Below are 24,323 nucleotides of genomic sequence, written 5' to 3'. Positions count from 1 at the left end.
CCTTTCCACTGCCACACCTGGCTATCAGCAGAGCTGTGTCTGGCAGCGAAACAGCTAATCCATCTTAATTTACTGCCTTTTATCCACTTGTCGCCCCCTTATGTCCTAGTTTATACATCTCAATTGTCAGTAGAAACCACATTTGTTGAAGCAAGTCAGCCATATCAGATTGTTTTTTAAATAATTTCGATTAAGACATTAATGAGCAAGCTAGAACGGACGTGGTCAACTATTTGTTCAGCACATTTGAAATGTACAGCGACAGATTTCAGAACATGGGCCGTTATTACAGTGTTCTCCCTGTGCACCAAGTCAGAACCGTAGGATAAATAAAGGGGGCATATAAGCAGACAATGAAAGCTCTTACAATATCCAATGATTACATTTCTCTAAAACAGGTTATAGGCTACATGTGCACCACCAAGTCAGAACAGTAGGTGAAATTAATAGGGGAAAATAGACCACATTATTAGGGTGAGGCACATGGGTTACTAACAGCTTACAATACAACATACACTTAGCATTACTTTCTTAGCTACAGTATACATATCTCCCTGTCATATTACATCATTTATGCAGCAGCATACAAGACCTTGTTGTGCTGTGCTCAATTGAACAGGAAGGTGGCGTGGCGGTCCTTCGTGGGCAAATTTTGTCATCAAACTTTGTCATCAAAGTCAGGCATTCTCTGGATTTATGGTGCTTTCAAGACAACTGGGAACTTGAGAGAAAAAAAAACAAGGTTGAATCATGATGACTTCAGTGATCTTCAGGTCTAGAAAGAGGCCCGAGTTCCTGATTTACAATTCCGAGTTAGATGACCTTTCAAAACGTATTTTCCCAGTCGGAGCTTGAGTTCTCAGTTGTCTTGAACTCACTGAAGTCAGATTTTCCAGTTCTGAGTTAACAGTTGTTTTGAGCGCAGCATAAATCATGCTGGATTGACAGCATGGCCGATATTGAATGTTTATCATTTTACATTTGTAAAAGACTAACTTAAACTGAAAATTGGGAACACACACCCACTCCACTGAATAGCAGGCTAGTGATTTGCTTTGCAATGCTTGCAGTCACTGATCCCTTCCAAACCACTAATTGTTGAATTTGCGATTTCCAACTTGTTGTGTAATGTTTGTGGCCAATGACCTTGAGCCTTCTTGGATGGGCACTTCTAATGTAACTCTATGGCAGCACCCAAGGGGCTTGAATTTTCGAGCTCTACCCTTAGATTTGGCAGTGACGTAGTGTCTGCTTGAACCTGAACCCTACAGTTCCCCATAGCGCTGCGTTGTGAGTGTCAGGGGGACACTTCTCTGTCTGTCCAGACTCTATTCCCCCTCTGTGTCCCCCTGTTCCACAGTAGATTTGGCCTGAAAAGAGGAGGGAGGAATTAAGTAGACAGGCATGATCTCTACAAAGCTCTCAAACAAATACATGTCTATTATAACTCAGCTATTATGAGGCTATATTATTGATCAAATGGATTGAATTAAGTTGTTAATTTACTGATTTAACTAATTGATACAGAACATATGAAGCTTATCTGTTCTCAAAACATTTAAAACTAATATTGGACTGCAATAATTTCCTTTCCTTCGATCTGCCTGATTTCATTTGGAAGTAATATGAGAATATATATAGGTAGGGTCAATATATATTTAGGGTTAATCTACAGTCTATATGGTCAATATACAACTACATGATTCCATGTGTATTATTTCATAGTTTTGATGTCTTCACTATTATTCTACAATGTAGAAAATAGTACAAATAAAGAAGAATCCTTGAATGAGTTGGTGTTCTAAAACTTTTGACCAGTAGTGTATATATTTAGGGTCAATATTCAGGTAACTGCCAAAATAAAGGAAACACCAACATAAAGTGTCTTAATAGGGTGTTGGGCCACCATGAGCCAGAACAGCTTCAATGCACCTTGGCATAGATTCTACAAGTGTCTGGAACTCTATTGGAGCACTATTCTTCCACTATAAATTCCATTATTTTGGTGTTTTGTTGATGGTGGTGGAAAATGTTCTCTCAGGCGCCACTCCAGAATCTTCCATAAGTGCTCAATTGGGTTGAGATCTGGTGACTGAGACGGCCAAGGCATATGGTTTATATCGTTTTCATGCTCATCAAACCATTCAGTGACCACTTCTGCCCTGTGGATGGGGGCATTATCATCCTATGGCAGCATAGCCATGGTAGCCAAAATAATAGCCTGCCCAGCATTTTTATACAGGACCCTAAGCATGATGGCATGTTAATAGCTTAATTAAATCAGAAACCACACCGTTGTAATAGCACCTGCTTTCAATATGCTTTGTATCACTCATTTACTCAAGTGTTTTTTGGGAGTTACCTGCATATTTATGATCAATCTCTATAGGTTAAAGAAGCACCATGGAATTATTTGAAAAATATTATTTATTGATGGAATTATAGGAATGAATGAATAAACAGCAACAGCCATTGGTCAAATTGTTACAGAAAAACAACTTTTTCAGTCTCACAGTAGAATTTCAGTATCTGCTATAACTTTAGTGTTAGAAGAACACAACCATGATCAACCTTAACAGTCAATGTGAGTGATGCTGTTGGCCTTAAAGAAGCCAAGAAAACGTAACATTCTTTGTAGATATTGTAAATATGAACCACGTTGTATTGTAGACGTATGAGACCAGGGCAAACATCCTGCAGACATACGACTATGTTAGAACCAATGACGTTTGAACTCATGATATTGCTATAACAGCTTTTTTCAATAGGAATCTCTTGTTCCATGTCAGTTCTCAATGATGAAGCTTCTGATGTCTTTTCAGATTGCCAGAGTGGGAGAACCTGCGCCCGCACTGTGCACAACTGAAGGGCTTCTCCCCAGTGTGGACGTTCTGGTGCACTTGGAGCTTGCTAGGGGACACAAAGCTCTTCTCGCACAAGGTGCAGGCGTATCCCCGCTTTCTGGTGTGGATGACCATGTGCTGCTGCAAGTCGCTCTTGTGGACAAACGTCTTATGGCAGCTTGGGCAACCGTACGGTCGTTCTACGGTGCCAGGTGTAACATCTGTGGCGAGATTACTGGAGTGAGAGGAAGTTGATGCGCTTAGTCTAAAATGGCCAACAGGAAGTGAGGAATGAGCTGGTTCTTGAGTTCCTCTTCCTGGTATTTCAGAGTGTCTATGGAGGCTTGCCAACGAGTGCCAACTAAATTTGTTGGCCTCACTTGCATTTCCTGTGCCAAAATGCATGCCTGTATTTTTCTCTGTGTGCCGGAAGCTGGGTGAAACCAATTGCATAGTGTCTCTCATCGAATCAGGGGTGAAGGGGCGAATCGTTGGTGCATTCCCCTCAAACACTCCCACTCCCTGCCTATTTCCAGTCCCATTGATATGTGGTTTAGTAGCTGTACCCACCTGACCCCACTCAAAATCTCTATCTACCTGCTGCCCACTGGATACAGAGTCAATCACTATCACATGTTCTGATGATGAATGGAATGACTTGGGGGAAAACCTGTGGTTTTCTAACCCTACACTTCTCATTTCTATGTCTGAGCTATTCTGTGTTTCTAGGCCCACTGAGCCACTCCCTAGGTCCATTACTTTAGTGTGAGCAGCAGAGGTGCCATCGTTAGTCGCTACTGCCTCTCTCCACACCTGGTTTAAAGAATCTCTTAGGAGATTGAGGTCCCCGTTCATGTCACACTTTGTGTCCAGACTCTGTCTCTCTGCTCTGGGTTCAAATCCTGTGTGCTGCTGAGGTCCCTGGTTCACATTCCCTGTCTCTGATTGGAGGAGGACGACATCAGATCCACTGACCTCCAAAGCGGTGTTGTTGAAGTTGTTGTTGCCTCTGGGGCCACTGGACTGGAAGGCGGAGTCCTCTGTGGTGGCTGCAGCTGGTTGGGTGGTTAGTTCTCTGCTGCCCTCCACTGTTCTAGCTGGGTAGCTGATCCTAGAGTCCTGGTCATCTGCTTCTCCCTCCACCTTGATGATCAGCAGGTCTGGTTCCCCTTCCTCTGTCTCTCCTGACTGCTGATGGGGTTAAGTGGGAGAGATGAGTGAGTGAGACGGAGCATACACTATCTACTGAATGGAGAAATGGACATGACAATCGATTTTGTGAAATTTATTGCAGTTTCCTTGTTATTGTGTTCTTATCAGTGGAGAACTGGAGGGTATACTTGTATTTTGCGCAAAAATCTTTAAAAGACTTTGGGTAACAGTAAATTAATCCACTTATACGAATATAATTGTGCATATACACTATATATACAAAAGTATGTGGACACCCCTTTAAATTAGTGGATTTGGCTATTTCTGCCACACCCGTTCCTGACAGGTGTATAAAATCAAGGACACCGCCATGTAATCTCCAAGGACAAACATTCACAGTAGAATAGCTTTACTGAAGAGCTCAGTGACTTTCAACGTGGCACTGTCATAGGATGCCACCTTTCCAACAAATCAGTTCATCAGTGGCCTCCTGAGTGGCACAGTGGTCTAAGGCACTGCATCGCAGTGCTAGCTGTGCCACTAGAGATTCTGGGTTAGAGTCCAGGCTCTGTCACAGACGGCCAAGACCGGGAGACCCATGAGGCGGTGCACAATTGGCCCAGCACCGTCTGGATTACGGGAGGGTTTAGCCGGCAGGGGGCCTGGCGCAGTGCACGCTGACACGGTCGCCAGGTGTACGGTGTTTCCTCCAACACATTGGTGCGGCTGGGTTGGTTGGGTTGTGTTTCGGAGGACGGCGGCTCTCGACCTTTGCCTCTCCCGAGTCCGTACGGTGACAAGACTGTAACTACCAATTGGGTAAAAAATGTTAACATTTTTTATTTCATTTTTCAAATTTTAAATCAGTTTGTTTAAATTTATGCCCTGCTAGAGCTGCCCTGGTCAACTGCAAGTGATGTTATTGTGAAGTGGAAACGTCAACAGCAACAACAGTTCACCTGTGAAGTGGTAGGCCACACAAGCTCACAGAACGGGACAGCCGAATGCTGAAGCGTGTAAAAATCGTCTGTCCTCGGTTGCAACACTCACTATCGAGTTCCAAACTGCTTCTGGAAGCAACGTCAGCACAATAACTGTTCGTCGGGAGCTTCATGAAATGGGTTTCCATGGCCGAGCAGCCGCACACAAGCCTAAGATCACTTAGCGCCGGCTGGAGGGGTGTAAAGCTTTCCGCCATTGGACTCTGGAACAGTGGAAACATGTTCTCTGGAGTGATTAATCACGCTTCACCATCTGGCAGTCCGACGGACGAATCTGGATTTGGCGGATGCCAGATGAATGCTAACTGCCCCAATGCATAGTGCCAACTATAACGTTTGGTGGAGGAGGAATAATGGTTTCGGACTGTTTTTCATGGTTCGGGCTAGGCCCCTTCATTACAGTGAAGGGAAATCTTAACGCTATAGCATACAATTACATTCTAGATGATTCTGTGTTTCCAAATTTGTGGCAACAGAAGGACCTTTCCTGTTTCAGCATGACAATGTCCCCGTGCACAAAGCGACGTCCATACAGAAATAGTTTGTCGAGATCGGCATGGATGAACTTGACTGGCCTGCAAAGAGTCCTGACCTCAACCCCATCGAACACCTATGGGATGAATTGGAACGCCGACTTCGAGCCAAGCCTAATCACCCAACATCAGTGCCCGACTTCACTAATGCTCTTGTGGCTAAATGAAAGCAAGTCCCCGCAGCAATGTTCCAACATCTTATGGAAAACCTTTCCAGAAGAGTGGAGGCTGTTATAGCAGCAAAGGGGGGACCAACTAAATATTAATGCCCATGATTTTGGAATGAGATGCTCGATGAGCAGGTGTCCACATACTTTTGGTAATGAGTGTATATTAAAAGACAGCGTTTATATGAATTTGATTTCATACTCTTGAATCCCATTTAAAAACAGCAAGGGACATGATCCAGGAAGTAGGCAGGACTTTCAAGTCACATGTGCCAAATACAATGGGTGTAGATTTTGGGATATATTAAATCAGATCCGCTTTAGCCGACATCCACATAGTGGTTGTTTTGGCGTGTTGGAGGTAGAACTGCGTTAGAGCTGTCAAATCCACAAGCGGCTCCTGGCATTATACCTAAAGCGTACATCGCCATTGGATGCACAGAGTTAGATTAAGAGAAATCCCATGCAGCCTAGTTTACAAGTTCGAACACTGGAATGTGAGATGTAATCCACACCTTGATTAGGCTGATAGAAATCCTCATTATTTTGTTTAATAGCCTAGACTTTCACGTTCCGAACTTCTAACGCAAGTGGGGCGGATGTGGCTTTGTGACAATGATAGCAAGACCAGCTGCTCACCGATTTGACGGCTACAACTCCAACATAGTTCCACCTTGAACACAGCCAGGTTAACCAGCCAGGTTAACGCTTGATGTGATTGAATCCAGGCCTTTACTATGAAATGTTTGCTTACGAGCCCTTCCCAACGACGCAGAGTAAAAATATATATTTAAAAAATACAAATATTTATAAATACAAAAAATAATACAAATAAATAAATGACAATAAAAATAATGTATTGCTATAACCTAACTGACATGAAGGTTATCCATAGATTGTTTTCCATAGGAATCTCTTGCTTCTGTGTCTTGGGTTGGCACAATTACCGTACAACCCTGTAACTGATGGCTATGGATGAAGTCCATCATGAAAAGTAAATGAACCGTCATAACCGCAAAAACATGTCAATTAACGCTTTTTTGTGGATCGAACAGCTGACAGAAAATGGGACGGTCAGGCATTCGTGTGGCCGAGTCCGTTTCTGCCATAGAATTAGGAATTAGAACACAAGAATGTACATGAAAGGTCTTATAACAGTATTCAAGTCAGCCATTTTGTTCAGTGAGTTGGTCAACCATGGGCAGCCAGTGTGCTGCGATAAGATATTGTGTAAAACAATACATTGAAGATTATCTGCACAGTATATTTATTAGCCAGCCAGTTTAAGTTGAATGATTTCAAATAATTGTTCAAATGAACTGTCATTATGCCAACATTCCATACAAACAGTGCAGTCTATCCACAGCCATACACTGGCTGAAAACAGCTGATGATAGGTCTTATACAAGTTGTAAATGCAATAAGTACTGATATTGTATCATATTACAACATTCACAGCTTTCCAAGAAAACAAACCGTGAGACATTTATGGTCCGTTTAGATATATTATAGAGACTATTTATACAGAAAATGTGTATAAAACCTGTATAAACTGTATTTATAATTTCATGACAATATTTTAGGTTAACAATCATTCTATTACACAATCTCTGATATCACACTCCTTACTTGAATTGTTCTGCATAAGTAAAACAGAGAAATACAGTACATGCAGTAGAGGTCAATGGAAATCGACCAAAACAATATGAATGCCATTGAAACGTGTGAGGAATGAATCTCCTTGTTGCCACGCAGCTAAATTAGCCTACATTTAGGCTATTGTTTATGTGTGTATTTCACACTATGTTGAGGTAAAAATCAGAGTATAATGGTTGTATGGATGTCAACCCCAATATATGTTCATGTTATCTTCATCATTCAACTGCATTACAGTTAAAAACTACCACCAACGATTGCTCTGTGCTAGCGATGCTAACAGTTTATTTGAACGGGAGTTAGCATTTAGCAGTCACTACTTCTAAATCTGAAAAGGGACTACTTCTAAATGTTATGCAGCGCACATTGTAAACACATTGTGGACCTGTTACAATACATCAATCATGACGGATTTGTATTTAATTTTTTTACCCCTTATTCTCCCCAGTTGGTAGTTACAGTCTTGTCCCATCGCTGCAACTCCTGTATGGACTCGGGAGAGGCGAAGGTCGAGAGCCGTGCGTACTCGAAACACAACACCGCCAAACCACACTGCTTCTTGTCACACTGCTCGCTTAACCTGGAAGCCAGACGCACTAATGTGGAGGTGCATTGCGCATGGCCTGCCACAGGAGTCGCTAGAGTGCGATGGGAAAAGGACAACCCGGCTGTCCCCTAACCTGGAAGACCCTGGGCCAATTGTCCGCTGCCTCATGGGTCTGGGATCGAACCAGAATCTGAAGTGACTCAGCTAGCACTGCGAAGCAGTGCCTTAGACCGCTGCTCCACTCCAGAGGCACAATCATGACGGATTTGTGAATATCCACTTTGTTAGTTAAGATTTGTTGAACTTGCGCCAATCTGGCATCCTTCTTCTATTCCCCGCGGTCTGCATTCCATTGACCTCTTTACTGCATCTATGAATCACCTCTGCCTCTACTGCCATTCATTCCAATTAGACTGGTTTGGATTTTTCCCTGACTAGAATGGCTGACATTTTCACCCCACTCTAGAACTTTTGAATGTTTATGACATAGCCCCTCTAGTAATTTAATAGGATCTCCATGGTTTCTGCTGTAACATGGAATCTCCAAGGTGATGAAACTTTGTTGCTCCTTGGTGAAACAATTCAGGAGCGGAGGAAAGAAGAAAATGTTTGTCTTTTGCAATTCAAACGGTTATAATGGTGACCAAGGTTATTAGGCTGATCAATTACCACCATCCAAAACTCCATGACGGTCACAGCCTTTGTCTCAATGATGAAGCTTCTGATGTCTTTTCAGATTGCTGGAGTGGGAGAACCTGCGCCCGCACTGTGCACAACTAAAGGGCTTCTCCCCAGTGTGGACGTTCAGGTGCATTTGGAGATGGCTGGCGCACACAAAGCTCTTCTCACACAAGGTGCAGGAGAATGATCGCTTTCTGGTGTGGATGGCCACATGCCGCCGCAAGTCACTCTCGTGGACAAACTTCTTATGGCATGTTGGGCAACCATACGGTCGTTCTATGGTGCCAGGTGTAATGTCTGTGGCAAGATTATTCGAGTGACAGGAAGTTGTGGTGCTTGGTCTAAAAGGAAGTGAGGCATGAGCTGATTGTTGAGCTCCTCTTCCTGGTATTTCAGAGTGTCTATGGAAGCTTGCCAACGAACACCAACTAGCTTTGTTGGCCTCACCTGCATTTCCTGTGTCAAGATGCATGCCTGTATTTATCTCTGAGGGCCGGAATCCGGGTGAAACCAATTGCATAGTGTTGTCTCTCATCGATTCGGGGTGAACGGGGCGAATCATTGGTGCGTTCCTCTCAAACATTCTCACTCCCTGCCTATTTCCAGTCCCATTGACCTGTGGTGTAGTAGATGTACCCACCTGACCCCACTCTAAATCTCTATCTACCTGCTGGCCACTGGATACAGAGTCAATCACTATCACATTTTCTGATGAAGAATGGAACGACTTGGGGGAAAACCTATGGTTTTCTAACCCTACACTTCTCATTTCTATGTCTGAGCTATTCTGTGTTTCTGGGCCCACTGAGCCACTCCCTAGGTCCATTACTTTAGTGTGAGCAGCAGAGGCGCCATCATCATTCACTACTACCTCTCTCCACACCTGGTTTAAAGAATCTCTTAGGAGATTGAGGTCCCTGTTCATGTCACACTTAGTGTCCAGACTCTGTCTCTCTGCTCTGGGTTCAAATCCTGTGTGTTGCTGGGGTCTCTGGTTCACATTCCCTGTTTCTGATTGGAGGAGGACGGCGTCAGATCCACTGACCTCCATAGCGGTGTTGTAGTTGTTGTTGCCTCTGGGGCCACTGAGCTGGAAGGCGGGGTCCTCTGTGGTGGCTGCAGCCGGTTGGGTGGTTAGTTCTCTGCTGCCCTCCACTGTTCTAGCTGGGTGGCTGATCCTAGAGTCCTGGTCATCTCCTTCCCCCTCATCCTTGATGATTAGCAGGTCTGGTTCCCCTTCCTCTGTCTCTGCTGACTGCTGATGGGGTTAAGTGGGAGAGATGAGTGAGTGAGACAGAGCATACACTATCTACTGAATGGAGATATGGGCATGACATGGGATTTAGTGAAATTCATAGTAGTTGTCTTGTTGTTATTGTGTTATAATCAGTGGTGTATTGGAGGGTAAACTCCACCGTCTGTATGTTACACATGCCTTTACAACCCTTTGGCACAAAAGTGCATTGAAAGTATAGGGACTGTTACTTTACTCACCGCAAACGGCAATCACTTTTTACTTGCCTATTTTTAACCACTACATCACTAGTTATAATATGCTGACATACACATCTATTCAGACATAACCTCATCCCCAGATGGAAGGAAGTGTCTGGTGTCCGAGACTAAAACAGATATAAGTCTGTGACAGTCTAAAATCGGCTGTTAAAATTGGAACTTACCTCATCACTTGTAGCATCCATATGCTTTGATGGAGAGACATCGTCTTGGTCCACGTCTATGGGCTGTCTGTCTCTTTGAATGCTGCTGTTCCCAAAACTCCTGTTGGAAAGTCTGTTTCTGCTTTGCCAAGTAGGTCCTGGAAATAAAGGGGGAGTTTAATTTGACCCCATCCATCAATGGTGCTTTACAAAGTTCCAAACAACGATTTAGCGATTTAGACTATCTGCACACTGTCACATTCATCATCACCACCAACCTGTCATTGCCTTCTCTCGATGGTTGTGTCTGTTTAGGAGGCGTATTCCATGGAAACGATTGTGGACGGACCCCTCTGAAAGCTTTATTCTCTCAGCCCGAAACCTCGCGATCTGAAATTCCATCAATTTCAATTTCCTCCGGAGAAAGTCGTTGTCCTTGTGGCTTTGGGACATCTCCATGTGTACAACAGCATAGCCATCGTCAACAATTTTGCAGATTTCGGCTACAGCCGCGTTGGCTAGCACCTCCATGATTGAGGCTATCTGCGCCTGGAACTCGACCACGGAACCCGACATTGTCCCCCGACGCTTTTGGCCCCTTTTCAACGAAACAGTTTTTATGTTTTCTATGTTATGTGAATTTACAGTTATCTAGCTAGCTATTAAAATAAAGAGAATCATATCAGAAACTACACATCGCTGGCTAGCTTTGTTTTTAGCTGGTGAGATTATGTTTCCTTATGCTGGATGGTAGAGTTGAAAGTTGGACACCGCCACCTACTGTACAGGAGTGTTCCACAATAACAACAATGTTGTAGCTCCATAATAAACTACAGGTTCTTTGGCGTAAACTCTGTTTCGTGATAAAAACAGCAATAACAACAATGTTGTAGCTATGTAATAAACTACAGGTTCTCTGGCGTAAACCATGTTTCATGATAAAAACAGCAATAACAACAGTATGACTGACATTAAATAGATATTAATACAATCCATCACATCTCTATAATTTGCTTGTAGCCGATCAGTCTAATAGTACATCTATATTGTTGAGATGCAAATTGAAATGATTAAATACCGTTCTTTGGTTTGCCACTGCACCAAAACATATTGAATCACATTTTTATTTCTCACATGCGCCCAATACAATCTTTCCGTGAAATGCTTACATGGAAGCAAATTCATAGGGTTGTTTAAAATCTTCAGCTGTCATAATTTATACATTATCAATCCACTCAGTCCCATTAGCTATTTATGCTATATTCAAATATTTTTCTCTTTTAAACTGTTACATTGTTCAGAGTTAGCAAGCGTTTACTTAAGAGTACATTCTCAGTGTGGTTTTTCAGTTAGTTTTGAGACAAGTATTAACCCTACGCAGACGACACTATTCTATATACTTTCGGCCCGTCATTGGACACTGTGCTATCTAACCTCCAAACGAGCTTCAATGCCATACAGCACTCCTTCCGTGGCCTCCAACTGCTCTTAAACGCGAGTAAAACCAAATGCATGCTTTTCAACCGATCGCTGCCTGCACCCGCATGCCCGACTAGCATCACCACCCTGGATGGTTCCGACCTTGAATATGTGGACATCTATAAGTACCTAGGTGTCTGGCTAGACTGCAAACTCTCCTTCCAGACTCACATCAAACATCTCCAATCGAAAATCAAATCAAGAGTCGGCTTTCTATTCCGCAACAAAGCCTCCTTCACTCACGCCGCCAAGCTTACCCTAGTAAAACTGACTATCCTACCGATCCTCGACTTCGGCGATGTCATCTACAAAATGGCTTCCAACACTCTACTCAGCAAACTGGATGCAGTCTATCACAGTGCCATCCGTTTTGTCACCAAAGCACCTTATACCACCCACCACTGCGACTTGTATGCTCTAGTCGGCTGGCCCTCGCTACATATTCATCGCCAGACCCACTGGCTCCAGGTCATCTACAAGTCCATGCTAGGTAAAGCTCCGCCTTATCTCAGTTCACTGGTCACGATGGCAACACCCATCCGTAGCACGCGCTCCAGCAGGTGTATCTCACTGATCATCCCTAAAGCCAACACCTCATTTGGCCGCCTTTCGTTCCAGTACTCTGCTGCCTGTGACTGGAACGAACTGCAAAAATCGCTGAAGTTGGAGACTTTTATCTCCCTCACCAACTTCAAATATCAGCTATCCGAGCAGCTAACCGATCGCTGCAGCTGTACATAGTCTATTGGTAAATAGCCCACCCATTTTCACCTACCTCATTCCCATACTGTTTTTATACTGTTTTTTTATTTTTTATTTATTTACTTTTCTGCTCTTTTGCACACCAATATCTCTACCTGTACATGACCATCTGATCATTTATCACTCCAGTGTTAATCTGCAAAATTGTATTATTCGCCTACCTCCTCATGCCTTTTGCACACATTGTATATAGACTGCCCATTTTTTTCTACTGTGTTATTGACTTGTTAATTGTTTACTCCATGTGTAACTCTGTGTTGTCTGTTCACACTGCTATGCTTTATCTTGGCCAGGTCGCAGTTGCAAATGAGAACTTGTTCTCAACTAGCCTACCTGGTTAAATAAAGGTGAAATAAATAAAAAATAAAATAAAACCCTGAGTCTACTCTTCGATGTACTTTTATTGAGGGCATTGATTTATTCCTTTGAACGTCATATTGTATGATGATTGTGTATTTTTGTACTTGAACTAAATAGTAAATAATAATTGTTGAAGGAAAATGTGTGTGTTTGATTTAATTCACTGTTTTGTTATAAGTCAAAGAAGGCTGATTTGTAAAACATTTGATTCCTTTAAGTAGCAGTAGGTGGCAATGTTGAAACTAACATAAATATTGTGTGTTGCAACCTTTATTTTGGAAAAATATCGAGGAAGTAGCCGACAACCTTTTGTTTCCGGAACAAAAACAAACGAAATAGAGATGTGTTCGAAGCATACCGCAAATCTATGGTGTGACGTCTCAGGACATTATCTGAACACTGCATTGCAAATGAGCTAGTAGGACTATAATACAAGTGTTTAACATATAAATAGTACCAATCCAAGGAAGGCCATGTCCAATACCGTTGTCTTTCATGCTCAGCTAGCCTCCATCATTGAGGTTTTGGCGAATGCAGCCGTTGCCGAAATCTGCAAACTTGTAGATGATGGCCATGCTGCCTTACGTTTGGAAATTTCCCATAGCCAGAAAGAAATTGATAACCTGCGGAGGAAGCTGGTTTTGACAAAATTCCAGAATTCTCGACGGAGCGCAGAGAGATTTGGAGCCCTGCGACGCACAGTTCACAGGCGAGTGGACGCCGATCATGTTGCCCGGGAGAGAGAGAGCTTCGTAGAAAAGGCAAAAAGCAGACTTGGATATTGTAGGTCTTTTTTAAACTAAATTTCAACATATTAAAAATTACGTGTAATGTAACGTTTATGAAGGGTTCTCTTTTCTGGTGCAGTGGAAAATCGTTTTGCCTACAGTGAAGGGGGCAAATGTATGCAGGATGTCACCAACCGGAGAGACGCAGGACGCACAGCGACAGACCAGGATGGGGCCATGCAGGTCAATTGTCATAGACAGGGTCAAATTGATTATTTGTGTTCTCATATTTCAAATGTTGGTGAGGATATATTTCTAATAAAACATTTTCTGGTGAATACAAAAACACAGATGGCAGATATGCAAGAGGCACCTCATATCAAAATGGAAAATCTTGACACCAGCATAACCGAAGGTATTATGCAACTTATCATGTCTATGCAATTTACACTTTATGTTGAGTAAAGCCTTCAATGTTTATTGCCGTATTTTATTAACTTCTTAGTCATTACCAATAACTAATAAATAAGGCAAAGAAGAATCTGTCTCCACTACAGGAAGCTGATGCTGTGCTTTACTTTTCCCCATTTCAGAGATTGTCCAACCAGTCAGTGAGAGCAGTGAGAAGATCATTGTGGCAGAACCAGGTTCTTCATCATCTACTGAAACCACAGATCTTCTGGACCAGCAGGGCAACAGACACAGAGCTCCAGACACCTCACTCAATATAGAACCTGACAACCAGACGTTCCAGCATCAAGCGTCACAATACAACAGAACAAGACAGGGCCATCAGGTTGCTGAGGGTGTGACCTGGGAAACTGACCATCAACCCATAGAATACAGCCTGTCCCAATGGACAGAGAACCAAGAGACTGACAACCCAACTGTGAATGCTCCTCACAATGCAGGGCGAGACTCCAAGAGGCTGTCTGAACATCCAGAGAGGAGAGGGGTGCCTGGTAACTCTGGGGTCTGCATGTCTGCTTCAGGCTCTCTGGACTGGGTGCCTGATGTGGTGATGGTGGACTCAGTTCCCATTAAAGTGGAGGCAGATATGAGTTCAGAATGGAGCATAACTGGCCAAGAGGTGACATCTGGAGAGGTTTGTTCAGACAGCAGGCAGCTTGTGGACAACAGAGGAAGAGGGGGAATGGAGTCTGGACAGACAAAGTGTCCCCCTGACACTCAACATGCAGAACAAGGGACAACTGTAGGATCAAGGTCCAAGTTGCCAGATTTCAGTGGACTGTCCAACCGAAACAGATTTTCATCCCCAAGGGTTACCCTCCACCAGGTTCCCCAAAGAGGGAAGCCAGCCCACTTCCCGAATTTCAACAGAGGCTCCACTTCTTCATCGAAAGGCATAGAAAAGCAGCCGCAACAGCTGATGTCTCACTCCACCCAGAGGCAGCTCCGGTGCAGCCTCTGCGGAAAGCCCTTCCCTCAGCCGGCATACCTAAGGAGGCACATGCGGGTCCATACGGGGGAGAAACCGTACGGCTGCAGCCACTGCACCAAGCGCTTCTCCCACAGCCACCAGCTGAAGATGCATGAGAGGGTGCACACCGGAGAGAAACCATTTCATTGCATCTACTGCGGGAAGTGCTTCACCCAGTCCGGCCACATGAAGAGGCATCTCCTTATCCACACTGGCGGCAGGCCACAGGACGTTGTGCTGCCCTGAGTGTTCCACTGTGAAGTTTCCCCTAGGTACAGATCTAGAATCCGCTTCCTCTTCCCAAATCCTAACCTTAAGCATTAGTGGAAAAAAATATACTAAACTGACCGAAGATCAGCTTCTAGGGGTAACGTCACACTACTCCACCTGGCATAATGATAAGTAGGGCCATGATTTTTTCCTCACCATGTGATCAGACCAGGAAAAACTCCTCTCTAGTTGTTAGGGGACTGGCTCCACACTACTGGAGTTTGCATATGAACACTGAGTCCATGTGTTTTTAACAGTTTGGATTAGAGGTCGACCGATTATGATTTTTCAATACTGATACCGGAGGACCAAAAAAAGCCGATACCGATGAATCGGACGATTTTTATATATATATTTTAAATAATGACAATTACAACAATACTGAATGAACAATGAACACTTTTATTTTAACTTAATATAATATTTCATTAAAATCAATTTAGTCTCTTATAAATAATGAACATGTTCAATTTGGTTTAAATAATGCAAAAACAAGGTGTTGGAGAAGAAAGTAAAAGTGCAATATGTGCCATGTAAAAAAGCTAACGTTTAAGTTCCTTGCTCAGAACATGAGAACATATGAAAGCTGGTGGTTCCTTTTAACATGAGTCTTCAATATTCCCAGGTAAAAAGTATTAGGTCGTAGTTATTATAGGACTATTTCTCTCTATACCATTTGTATTTCATATACCTTTGACTATTGGATGTTGTAATAGGTACTTTAGTATTGCCAGCCTAATCTCGGGAGTTGATAGGCTTGAAGTCATAAACAGCGCAATGCTTGAAGCATTGCGAAGAGCTGCTTGCAAACGCAGTAAAGGGCTGTTTGAAAGAATGCTTACAAGCCTGCTGCTGCCTTCCACCGCTCAGTCAGACTGCTCTATCAAATCATAAACTTAATTATACTATAATAACACACAGAAATATGAGCCATAGGTCATTAATATGGTAAAATCCAGAAACTATAATTTCTAAAACAAATGTATATTATTTCAGTGAAATACGGAACCGTTCTGTATTTTATCTAAAGGGTGGCATCCATAAGTCTAAATATTGCTGTTTACATTGCACAACCTTCAATGTTATGTCATAATTACGTAAAATTATGTAAAATTCTGGCAAATTAGTTCGCAACGAGCCAGGTGGCCCAAACTGCTGCATATACCCTGACTCTGTTGCACAGAACGCAAGAGAAGTGACACAATGTCCCTAGTTAAAAGAAATTCATGTTAGCAGGCAATATTAACTAAATATGCAGGTTTAAAAATATATACTTGTGTATTGATTTTAAGAAAGGCGTTGATGTTTATGTTTAGGTACACATTGGTGCAATGACAGTGCTTTTTTCGCAAATGCGTTTGTTAAATCACCCGTTTAGCGAAGTAGGCTATGATTCAATGATAAATTAATAGGCACCGCATCGATTATATGCAACGCAGGACAAGCTAGATAAACTAGTAATATCATCAACCATGTGTCGTTAACTAGTGATTATGTTAAGATTTTTTTTTTTATATAAGATACGTTTCATGCTAGCTAGCACCTTACCTTGGCTCCTTGCTGCACTCACATACCAGGTAGTCAGCCTGCCACAAAGTCTCCTCGTGGAGTGCAATGTAATCGGCCATGATCGGTGTGCAAAAATGCCGATTACCAATTGTTATGAAAACTTGAAATCGGCCCTAATGAATCAGCCATTCCAATTAATCGGTCGACCTCTAGTTTGGATAGTTACCACATTGAACACTACCCTCTGTGTGTAGTGGTTGTGTTTTCAGTTCAGCTGGCTTGATGCTTGGTCCAGAGTGGACTGATAATCCATCATTTATAACAGGTGAAGATTTTAAAAAATCATTGGTGCAGTACAGTAATTTATTTGAATTGTATTTATTATTTATTTAACCAGGTGAGTTGACTTGAGAATACATTGTGATTTACAGCAACGTCCTGGGGTAAATTACAATACATAGACCTAGTTAAAAGCCATATTTAACACGCAGAAATATAAGCAAGCGAAATTCAATAAAGATCAATCTCATAAGAATTCCAATTTCCTTTTGCCTCTCAACAATATTGATGTACTATAAGACTGATAGGCTACAAGAAGATTATAGAGATGTGATGGAATTAATATATATTTAGTGTCTGTCCTCATACAATAAAGTAGGCTAATGTAATTGAGTAATAATAATTGATTGGATTTACATAGTGCTTTTCTACCAACTGAGGTACTCAAAGTGCTTTACATAGTAAGGGAGAAACTCACCTCATCCACCACCAAGGTGATGTACAGTGACCATTTTTGTGCCAGAACGCTTACCAAACAGCAGCTAGAAAGGTGAGGAGTGATATATGCCATTTGGGGAGATGATTAGGTGGCCATGATGGTATGAGGGCCAGATTAGGATTTTAGCCAGGACACCGGGGTGAACACGCCTACTCTTACGATAAGTGCCATGGGATTTTTAATGACCACAGAGAGTCTGAACACCCGTTTAACATCCCATCCGAAAGACAGCACCATTCGTAGGGCAATGTCCCCTCTACTGCCCTGGGGATCTCCTTAGACCAGAGGGGGGTGCTCTCTACTGGCTTTACATCACCACTGCCAGCAGCACCTGGTCTCCCATCCATGAACAATCCCTGCTTTAGCTTCAGAGGCAAACCAGCAATGGGATGCTGCTGGTATCAAGCTAAAGGCATGAATCAAATGGTTGTTTACTGAAACTCCCAAAGTCTTTCCAATCAATGTAATACATGTTAAACAATAGCCTGCCTTTCTGTGGTCAACTAGATGATAATTGTCAACACTGTTGTGATTTGAGACAAGCTTGGGGACTCGTCTTGATAAATCAATCAACGTCAGACTTGAGTTTTCACTGAATCTCCGTTTGGATATTGGTTAGGCTGCAATTAGTCTAGGGACATGTTATCTATAGTTGAGGTGAGTGCTCTGATCATCTTGTCTAGTTATCTCATAGTATTTTGCCAGCATTTTGCCAGTAGTTTAACAGGTGGATTATTTTGCTCTTAACTCAAGTCGTTTAGTTTGCAATAGTGTAGCTTAAATCAAGTGTAGCACAATTTTTTTGTTCGATCGCGTATAGGCAACTCTTAAAGCCCGCGGAGGTTGTAAAATATCAACACGAGAACCACATTCTTTTCAAAATATAGATTGTTAGTATTTTCTATTGGTATCATGATGAAGATACTATCAATGTAAGAGCCTACGCACCTGCTCTCTAACAAAGTGGAGTGAGGGTAGAGATGAAACGTGGAACAAAAAAGCATGGACTTGGGCTGTTTCAAAATACCACTTTTTTTATATGACCGGTTCCACACATTTCCGTGACAAGTTGTGTGGGAAAAATATAAATGTAATCCCCCCCCCCCCCTGTATTCCAATATATTATTATTATAAAATATATATGTGTTGACTATGATCGGGTAGGTGGGTCTTGTATGTTCAATGAACAAAATAATGAACTATTAATTTAATTCATTTGGACATAACGTAGCCTAATTAAACCCAAAATATGTTATTCTATTCTTTTGAAAATATGTTTCAGGTAAGAATGTGGTAAAAATAGGCATGTTTGTAAGGGGGCCATATAAAAAGTACCTTCTTTTTTTTTTCTATGTGAAAGCAGGTACTACACATCTAAACCATTGTTGTTATTGTGGGGGGTGGCACACACCGTAAATCCTATGTGAAATCCGTATTACATACCTGAACAATTGCTGTTCTTGAGTGGTAAAAATACCGTAAATCCTATGTGAATGCAGTTCTACACATCTAAACCATTGTTGTTATTGTGGAGCACTCCTCTACAGTAGGTGGCGGTGTTGTACTTTCAATTGAATTGCACGGTCCAGTTTATGATTACATTACTGTGAAGATGACGAAAAAACAATCTCAACAGCTACTTACAAACAAAGCAAGCTAGCGATGTTTAGTTTATGATATGCTTGTATCAATTTGACTAGCTAGATAGATAATTGTGAATTATCATAATATAGAAAAACAAAAACACTGTTTCATTGAAAAGGGGCCAAAAGCGTCGGGGCACAATGTCGGGCTCCGTTGCCGATTTCCAGGCGCAGATAGCCTCGATCATGGAGGTGCTAGCCAACGCGGCTGTAGCCGAAATCTGCAAAGTTGTTGACGATGGTTATGCGGTTGTACATCTGGAGATGACTCAAAGCCACAAGGAGAACGAATTTCTCCGGAGGAAAATGAAATTGATGGAACTTCAGGTCGCCAGGTTTCGAGCAGAGAGAACAAAGTCTTCAGAGGGGTCCGTCCACAACCGCTTTCATGGAATACGCCTCCTAAACAGACACAACCATCGAGAAACTGCAACGACAGGTTGGTGGTGATACTAAATTATACAGTGTGCACATACATTATGATCCTTTTCAGTTTGACCCCATCCATCAATGGTGTTTCATAAAGTAGAAATCAAGCATAATACGGCTGTGATGTATGCATGTCAATACAGTTAGGGATGTATTATTGACATTAGCCCTATATGCGTTATGCATACATCCAGGATGTATACAGTTAGTGGCCAGTTTATTAGGTACATCCATCTAGTACCGGGTCAGACCCCCCTTTGCCTCCAGAACAGCCAGAATTCTCTGGTGCATGGATACGTACCTCAATTAGTATCAAGGGACCTAACATATGCCAGGAATCATTCCCCACACCATTACACTACCGCCACAAGCCTGTACTGTTGACATCAGGCAGGATGGGCCATTTGCTTACGCCAAATCCTGCCTTTGCCTCAGAATGACGCAACAGGAACCTGGATTCGTTGGATTAGGCAATGCTTTTCCACTCCTCAATTGTCCAGTGTTGGTGATCGCGTGCCCACTGGAGCCGCTTCTGCTTGTTTTTAGTTGATAGGAGTGGAACCTGGTGTGGTCGTCTGCTGCAATAACCTATCTGTGACAAGGACTGCTGAGTTATGCGTTCTGAGATGCCGTTCTGTGCCATTATTTGCCTGTTTGTGGCCCACCTGCTAGCTTGCACGATTCTTTCCATTCTCCTTCGACCTCTCATCAACGAGCTGTTTTCACGCAGAGGACTGCCGCTAGCTGGATGTTTTTTGTTTCCCGCACCATTGTCGGTAAACTTTAGACAACTGTCGTGCGCGAAAAGCCCAGGACCAGCCGCTTCTGAGATACTGGAACCGACACACCTTGCACCAACAATCATACCACGCTCAAAGTTGCTTAGGTCACTCGTTTTGCCCATTCTAACATTCAGTCGAACAGTAACTTAATGCCTCGATGCCTGTCTGCCTGCTTTATACAGCAAGTCACAGCCACCTGACTAGCTGTCTGTAGGAGCAAACCATTTTCGTGAACGGAGCGGTGTACATAATAAACTAGCCACTGAGTGTATATTGTACTGTCACCACAGCTAGGATCCCTCTAGCTCTATATACACATTACACACTTCATGAACGTATCATGGTTACTTTGTACTGTCACCACAGCTAGGATCCCTCTAGCTCTATATACACATTACACACTTCATGAACGTATCATGGTTACTTTGTACTGTCACCACAGCTAGGATCCCTCTAGCTCTATATACACATTACACACTTCATGAACGTATCATGCTTACTTTGTACTGTCACCACAGCTAGGATCCCTCTAGCCTCTAGCTCTATATACACATTACACACTTCATGAACGTATCATGCTTACTTTGTACTGTCACCACAGCTAGGATCCCTCTAGCTCTATATACACATTACACACTTCATGAACGTATCATGGTTACTTTGTACTGTCACCACAGCTAGGATCCCTCTAGCTCTATATACACATTACACACTTCATGAACGTATCATGCTTACTTTGTACTGTCACCACAGCTAGGATCCCTCTAGCTCTATATACACATTACACACTTCATGAACGTATCATGCTTACTTTGTACTGTCACCACAGCTAGGATCCCTCTAGCTCTATATACACATTACACACTTCATGAACGTATCATGGTTACTTTGTACTGTCAACACAGCTAGGATCCCTCTAGCTCTATATACACATTACACACGTCATGAACGTATTATGCTTGTTTTGTTCTTTGGAAAACACCATTGATGGATGGGGTCAAATGAACCTCCTCTTTATTTCCAGGACCTACTTGGCAAAGCAGAAACAGACTTTCCAACAGGAGTTTTGGGAACAGCAGCATTCAAAGAGACAGACAGCCCATAGACGTGGACCAAGACGATGTCTCTCCATCAAAGCATATGGATGCTACAAGTGATGAGGTAAGTTCCAATTTCATGCTGTCACAGAGTTATGTCTGTTTTAGTCTCGGACACCAGACACTTCCGCCTGGGGATGAGGTTATGCCTGTATAGACGTGTATATACCAGCACATTATAACTAGTGATGTTTAAATTGAGTAAAGTAACACTCCCTATACTTTCAATGCATTTTTACACTAAAAGTTTGTAAACGCATGTGTAAAATACAGAAGGTGGAGTTTACCCTCCACTACACCACTGATTATAACACAATAACAACAAGGCAACTACTATGAATTTCACTAAATCCCATGTCATGCCCATATCTCCATTCAGTAGATAGTGTATGCTCTGTCTCACTCACTCATCTCTCCCACTTAACCCCATCAGCAGTCAGCAGAGACAGAGGAAGGGCAACCAGACCTGCTGATCATCAAGGTGGAGGGAGAAGCAGATGACCAGGACTCTAGGATCAGCCACCCAGCTAGAACAGTGGAGGGCAGCAGAGAACTAACCACCCAACCGGCTGCAGCCACCACAGAGGACTCCGCCTTCCAGTCCAGTGGCACCAGAGGCAACAACAACTACAACAACACAGCTATGGAGGTCAGTGGATCTGATGCCATCCTCCTCCAGTCAGAAACAGGGACTGTGAACCAGGGACCCCAGCAACACATGGGATTTGAACCCAAAGCAGAGAGACTGAGTCTGGACACAAAGTGTGATATGGACGGGGACCTCACTCTCCTAAGAGATTCTTTAAACCAGGTGTGGAGAGAGGTAGTAGGGACGGATGATGGCGCCCCTGCTGCTGACACTAAAGTAATGGACCTAGGGAGTGGCTCAGTGGGCCCAGAAACACAGAATAGATCGGCCACAGAAATGAGAAGTGTAGGGTTAGAAAACCATAGGTTTTCCCCCAAGTCATTCCATTCTTCATCAGAACATGTGATAGTGATTGACTCTGTATCCAGTGGGCAGCAGGTAGATAGAGATTTTGAGTGGTGTCAGGTGGGTACAGCTACTGCACCACAGGACAATGGGACTGAAAATAAGCAGGGAGTGGGAGTGTTTAACAGAAACGCACCAATGAATCACCACGATTCGATGAGAGACAACACCACGCAATTTGTTTCACCCGGCTTCCGGGCCTCTGAGATAAATACAGGCATGCATGTTGGCACAGGTGAGGCCAACAAAGCTAGTTGGTGCTCATTGGCAAGCCTCCAGAGACACTCTGAAATACCAGGAAGAAGAGCTCAACAACCAGCTCATACCTCACTTCCTGATTGCCATTTTAGACCAAGTGCCACAACTTCCTCCCACTCGAGTAATCTCGCCACAGACGTTAGACCTGGTACCGTAGAACGACCGTATGGGTGCCCGAGCTGCAATAAGAAGTTTGTCCACGAGAGTGACTTGCGGCAGCATGCTGTCATCCACACCAGAAAGCGGCCGTTCGCCTGCACCTTGTGTGAGAAGAGATTTGTGTCCCGCGCCAAGCTCCAAATGCACCTAAACGTCCACACTGGGGAGAAGCCCTTCAGTTGTACACATTGCGGACGCAGGTTCTCCCACTCCAGCAATCTGAAAAGACATCAGAAGCTTCATCATTGAGAACTGACATGGAACAAGAGATTCCTATTGAAAAAAGCTGTTATAGCAATATCATGAGTTCCAACGTCATTGGTTCTAACATAGTCGTATGTCTGCAGGATGTTTGCCCTGGTCTCATACGTCTACAATACAACGTGGTTCATATTTACATTATCTACAAAGACTGTTACGTTTTCTTGGCTTCTTTAACGCCAACAGCATCACTCACATTGACTGTTAAGGTTGATAATGGTTCAATATAACTGCCTCAGACTAAAGTTATAGCAGCTACTGAAATTCTACTGTCCATTTGTACCAATTTGACCAATGGCTGTTGCTGTTTGTTTGTCAATTCCTATAATTCCATCAATAAATCATATTTTTCAAAGAATTCCGTGGTGCTTCTTGACTCAGTATAGTTTGACCCTGAATGTAGATTGACACTATATAGATTGACCACAGCTAGCACATAACGTTCTGAGAACCATATGTTTCTTAGATGTGAATTTCAGCGTAACGTTTCCAACAGGTTTCCTAAAACGAAAACGTTCCATAAAAACCACCAGAAAACATTAGTAACATTTCTAAGAATGTTATGTAAAAACATGCATTCCTTTCTTAGCATCAGCATAACTCTATCCTCTATCTGGTTAAGTGTGTTCAGATGTGTTGGCCGTTCCCACTTATTGGCCACAACAGATCTTAATGAGTGCTTGTTTCCTTTGAAAGGGGTCTGTTTGAATAGGCTTAAATGAACGGCTTTGTATAAGTTTTAAAAAAGGAACATGGCGTGTTAGCTCCATCATGGTGGCACAGTGAACTCATTTCATGGATAGAGAACAGAAAATCATAGTTTAGAATCTCACTGATGCCGTGCCATAATAAAGAAAGAAATGTGTTTGCATGTGTCCCATCTGTGCTTGGAGTTCAAAACAGTTAACCCAAACTAAGCCAGCAGTGTTATGAAAGTATTATTGAAACATTCTCAGAACGTTATTTAATTACCTTTAAAGAAAACTAGGATTTCCATTCTCAGAACGTTATTTAATTACCTTTAAAGAAAACTAGGATTTCCATTCTCAGAACGTTATTTAATTACCTTTAAAGAAAACTAGGATTTCCATTCTCAGAACGTTATTTAATTACCTTTAAAGAAAACTAGGATTTC

At 42.7% G+C, this 24,323-nt stretch overlaps 3 protein-coding genes across 6 annotated transcripts; 2 read left to right on the top strand and 1 right to left on the bottom strand.

Annotated features, from left to right (window-relative positions):
- Positions 1 to 157: 157 nt before the first annotated feature.
- LOC135561810 (zinc finger protein 394-like) lies at positions 158 to 11,004 on the bottom strand. Of its 4 annotated transcripts, XM_065003709.1 has the most exons (5): positions 10,517 to 11,003; positions 10,260 to 10,396; positions 9,626 to 9,838; positions 3,819 to 4,034; positions 158 to 1,370 (listed from the first exon to the last, which is right to left on the bottom strand). In XM_065003709.1, exons 1-5 carry the CDS (start codon positions 10,812 to 10,814, stop codon positions 1,329 to 1,331), a joined length of 906 nt encoding a protein of 301 aa, XP_064859781.1. In that variant the 5' UTR covers positions 10,815 to 11,003; the 3' UTR covers positions 158 to 1,328. The 4 variants fall into 4 exon arrangements, with proteins under 4 accessions (XP_064859781.1, XP_064859780.1, XP_064859778.1 ...); XM_065003708.1 differs by lacking the exon at positions 158 to 1,370 and having other exon boundaries at positions 2,410 to 4,034; positions 9,626 to 9,835; positions 10,517 to 11,004; XM_065003706.1 differs by lacking the exon at positions 158 to 1,370 and having other exon boundaries at positions 2,410 to 4,034.
- Positions 11,005 to 13,135: 2,131 nt separating this feature from the next.
- Positions 13,136 to 17,455, top strand: LOC135561815 (neurotrophin receptor-interacting factor homolog). Its single transcript, XM_065003722.1, has 4 exons — positions 13,136 to 13,622; positions 13,707 to 13,810; positions 13,919 to 13,982; positions 14,161 to 17,455. The coding sequence occupies exons 1-4, from the start codon at positions 13,313 to 13,315 to the stop codon at positions 15,252 to 15,254; spliced, it is 1,572 nt and encodes a 523-aa protein (XP_064859794.1). The 5' UTR covers positions 13,136 to 13,312; the 3' UTR covers positions 15,255 to 17,455.
- A 1,649-nt stretch (positions 17,456 to 19,104) lies between these two features.
- Positions 19,105 to 23,546, top strand: LOC135561813 (gastrula zinc finger protein XlCGF53.1-like). The gene is made up of 3 exons (XM_065003719.1): positions 19,105 to 19,647; positions 21,444 to 21,580; positions 21,950 to 23,546. The coding sequence occupies exons 1-3, from the start codon at positions 19,350 to 19,352 to the stop codon at positions 23,174 to 23,176; spliced, it is 1,662 nt and encodes a 553-aa protein (XP_064859791.1). The 5' UTR covers positions 19,105 to 19,349; the 3' UTR covers positions 23,177 to 23,546.
- Positions 23,547 to 24,323: the final 777 nt, after the last annotated feature.

The sequence above is a fragment of the Oncorhynchus nerka genome, linkage group LG18 (genome assembly GCF_034236695.1).
Source record: "Oncorhynchus nerka isolate Pitt River linkage group LG18, Oner_Uvic_2.0, whole genome shotgun sequence".
NCBI lineage: Eukaryota > Metazoa > Chordata > Actinopteri > Salmoniformes > Salmonidae > Oncorhynchus > Oncorhynchus nerka.
The sequence above is the reverse complement of the archived record's forward strand: the minus strand, read 5'-3'. Positions and strand labels throughout refer to the sequence as shown.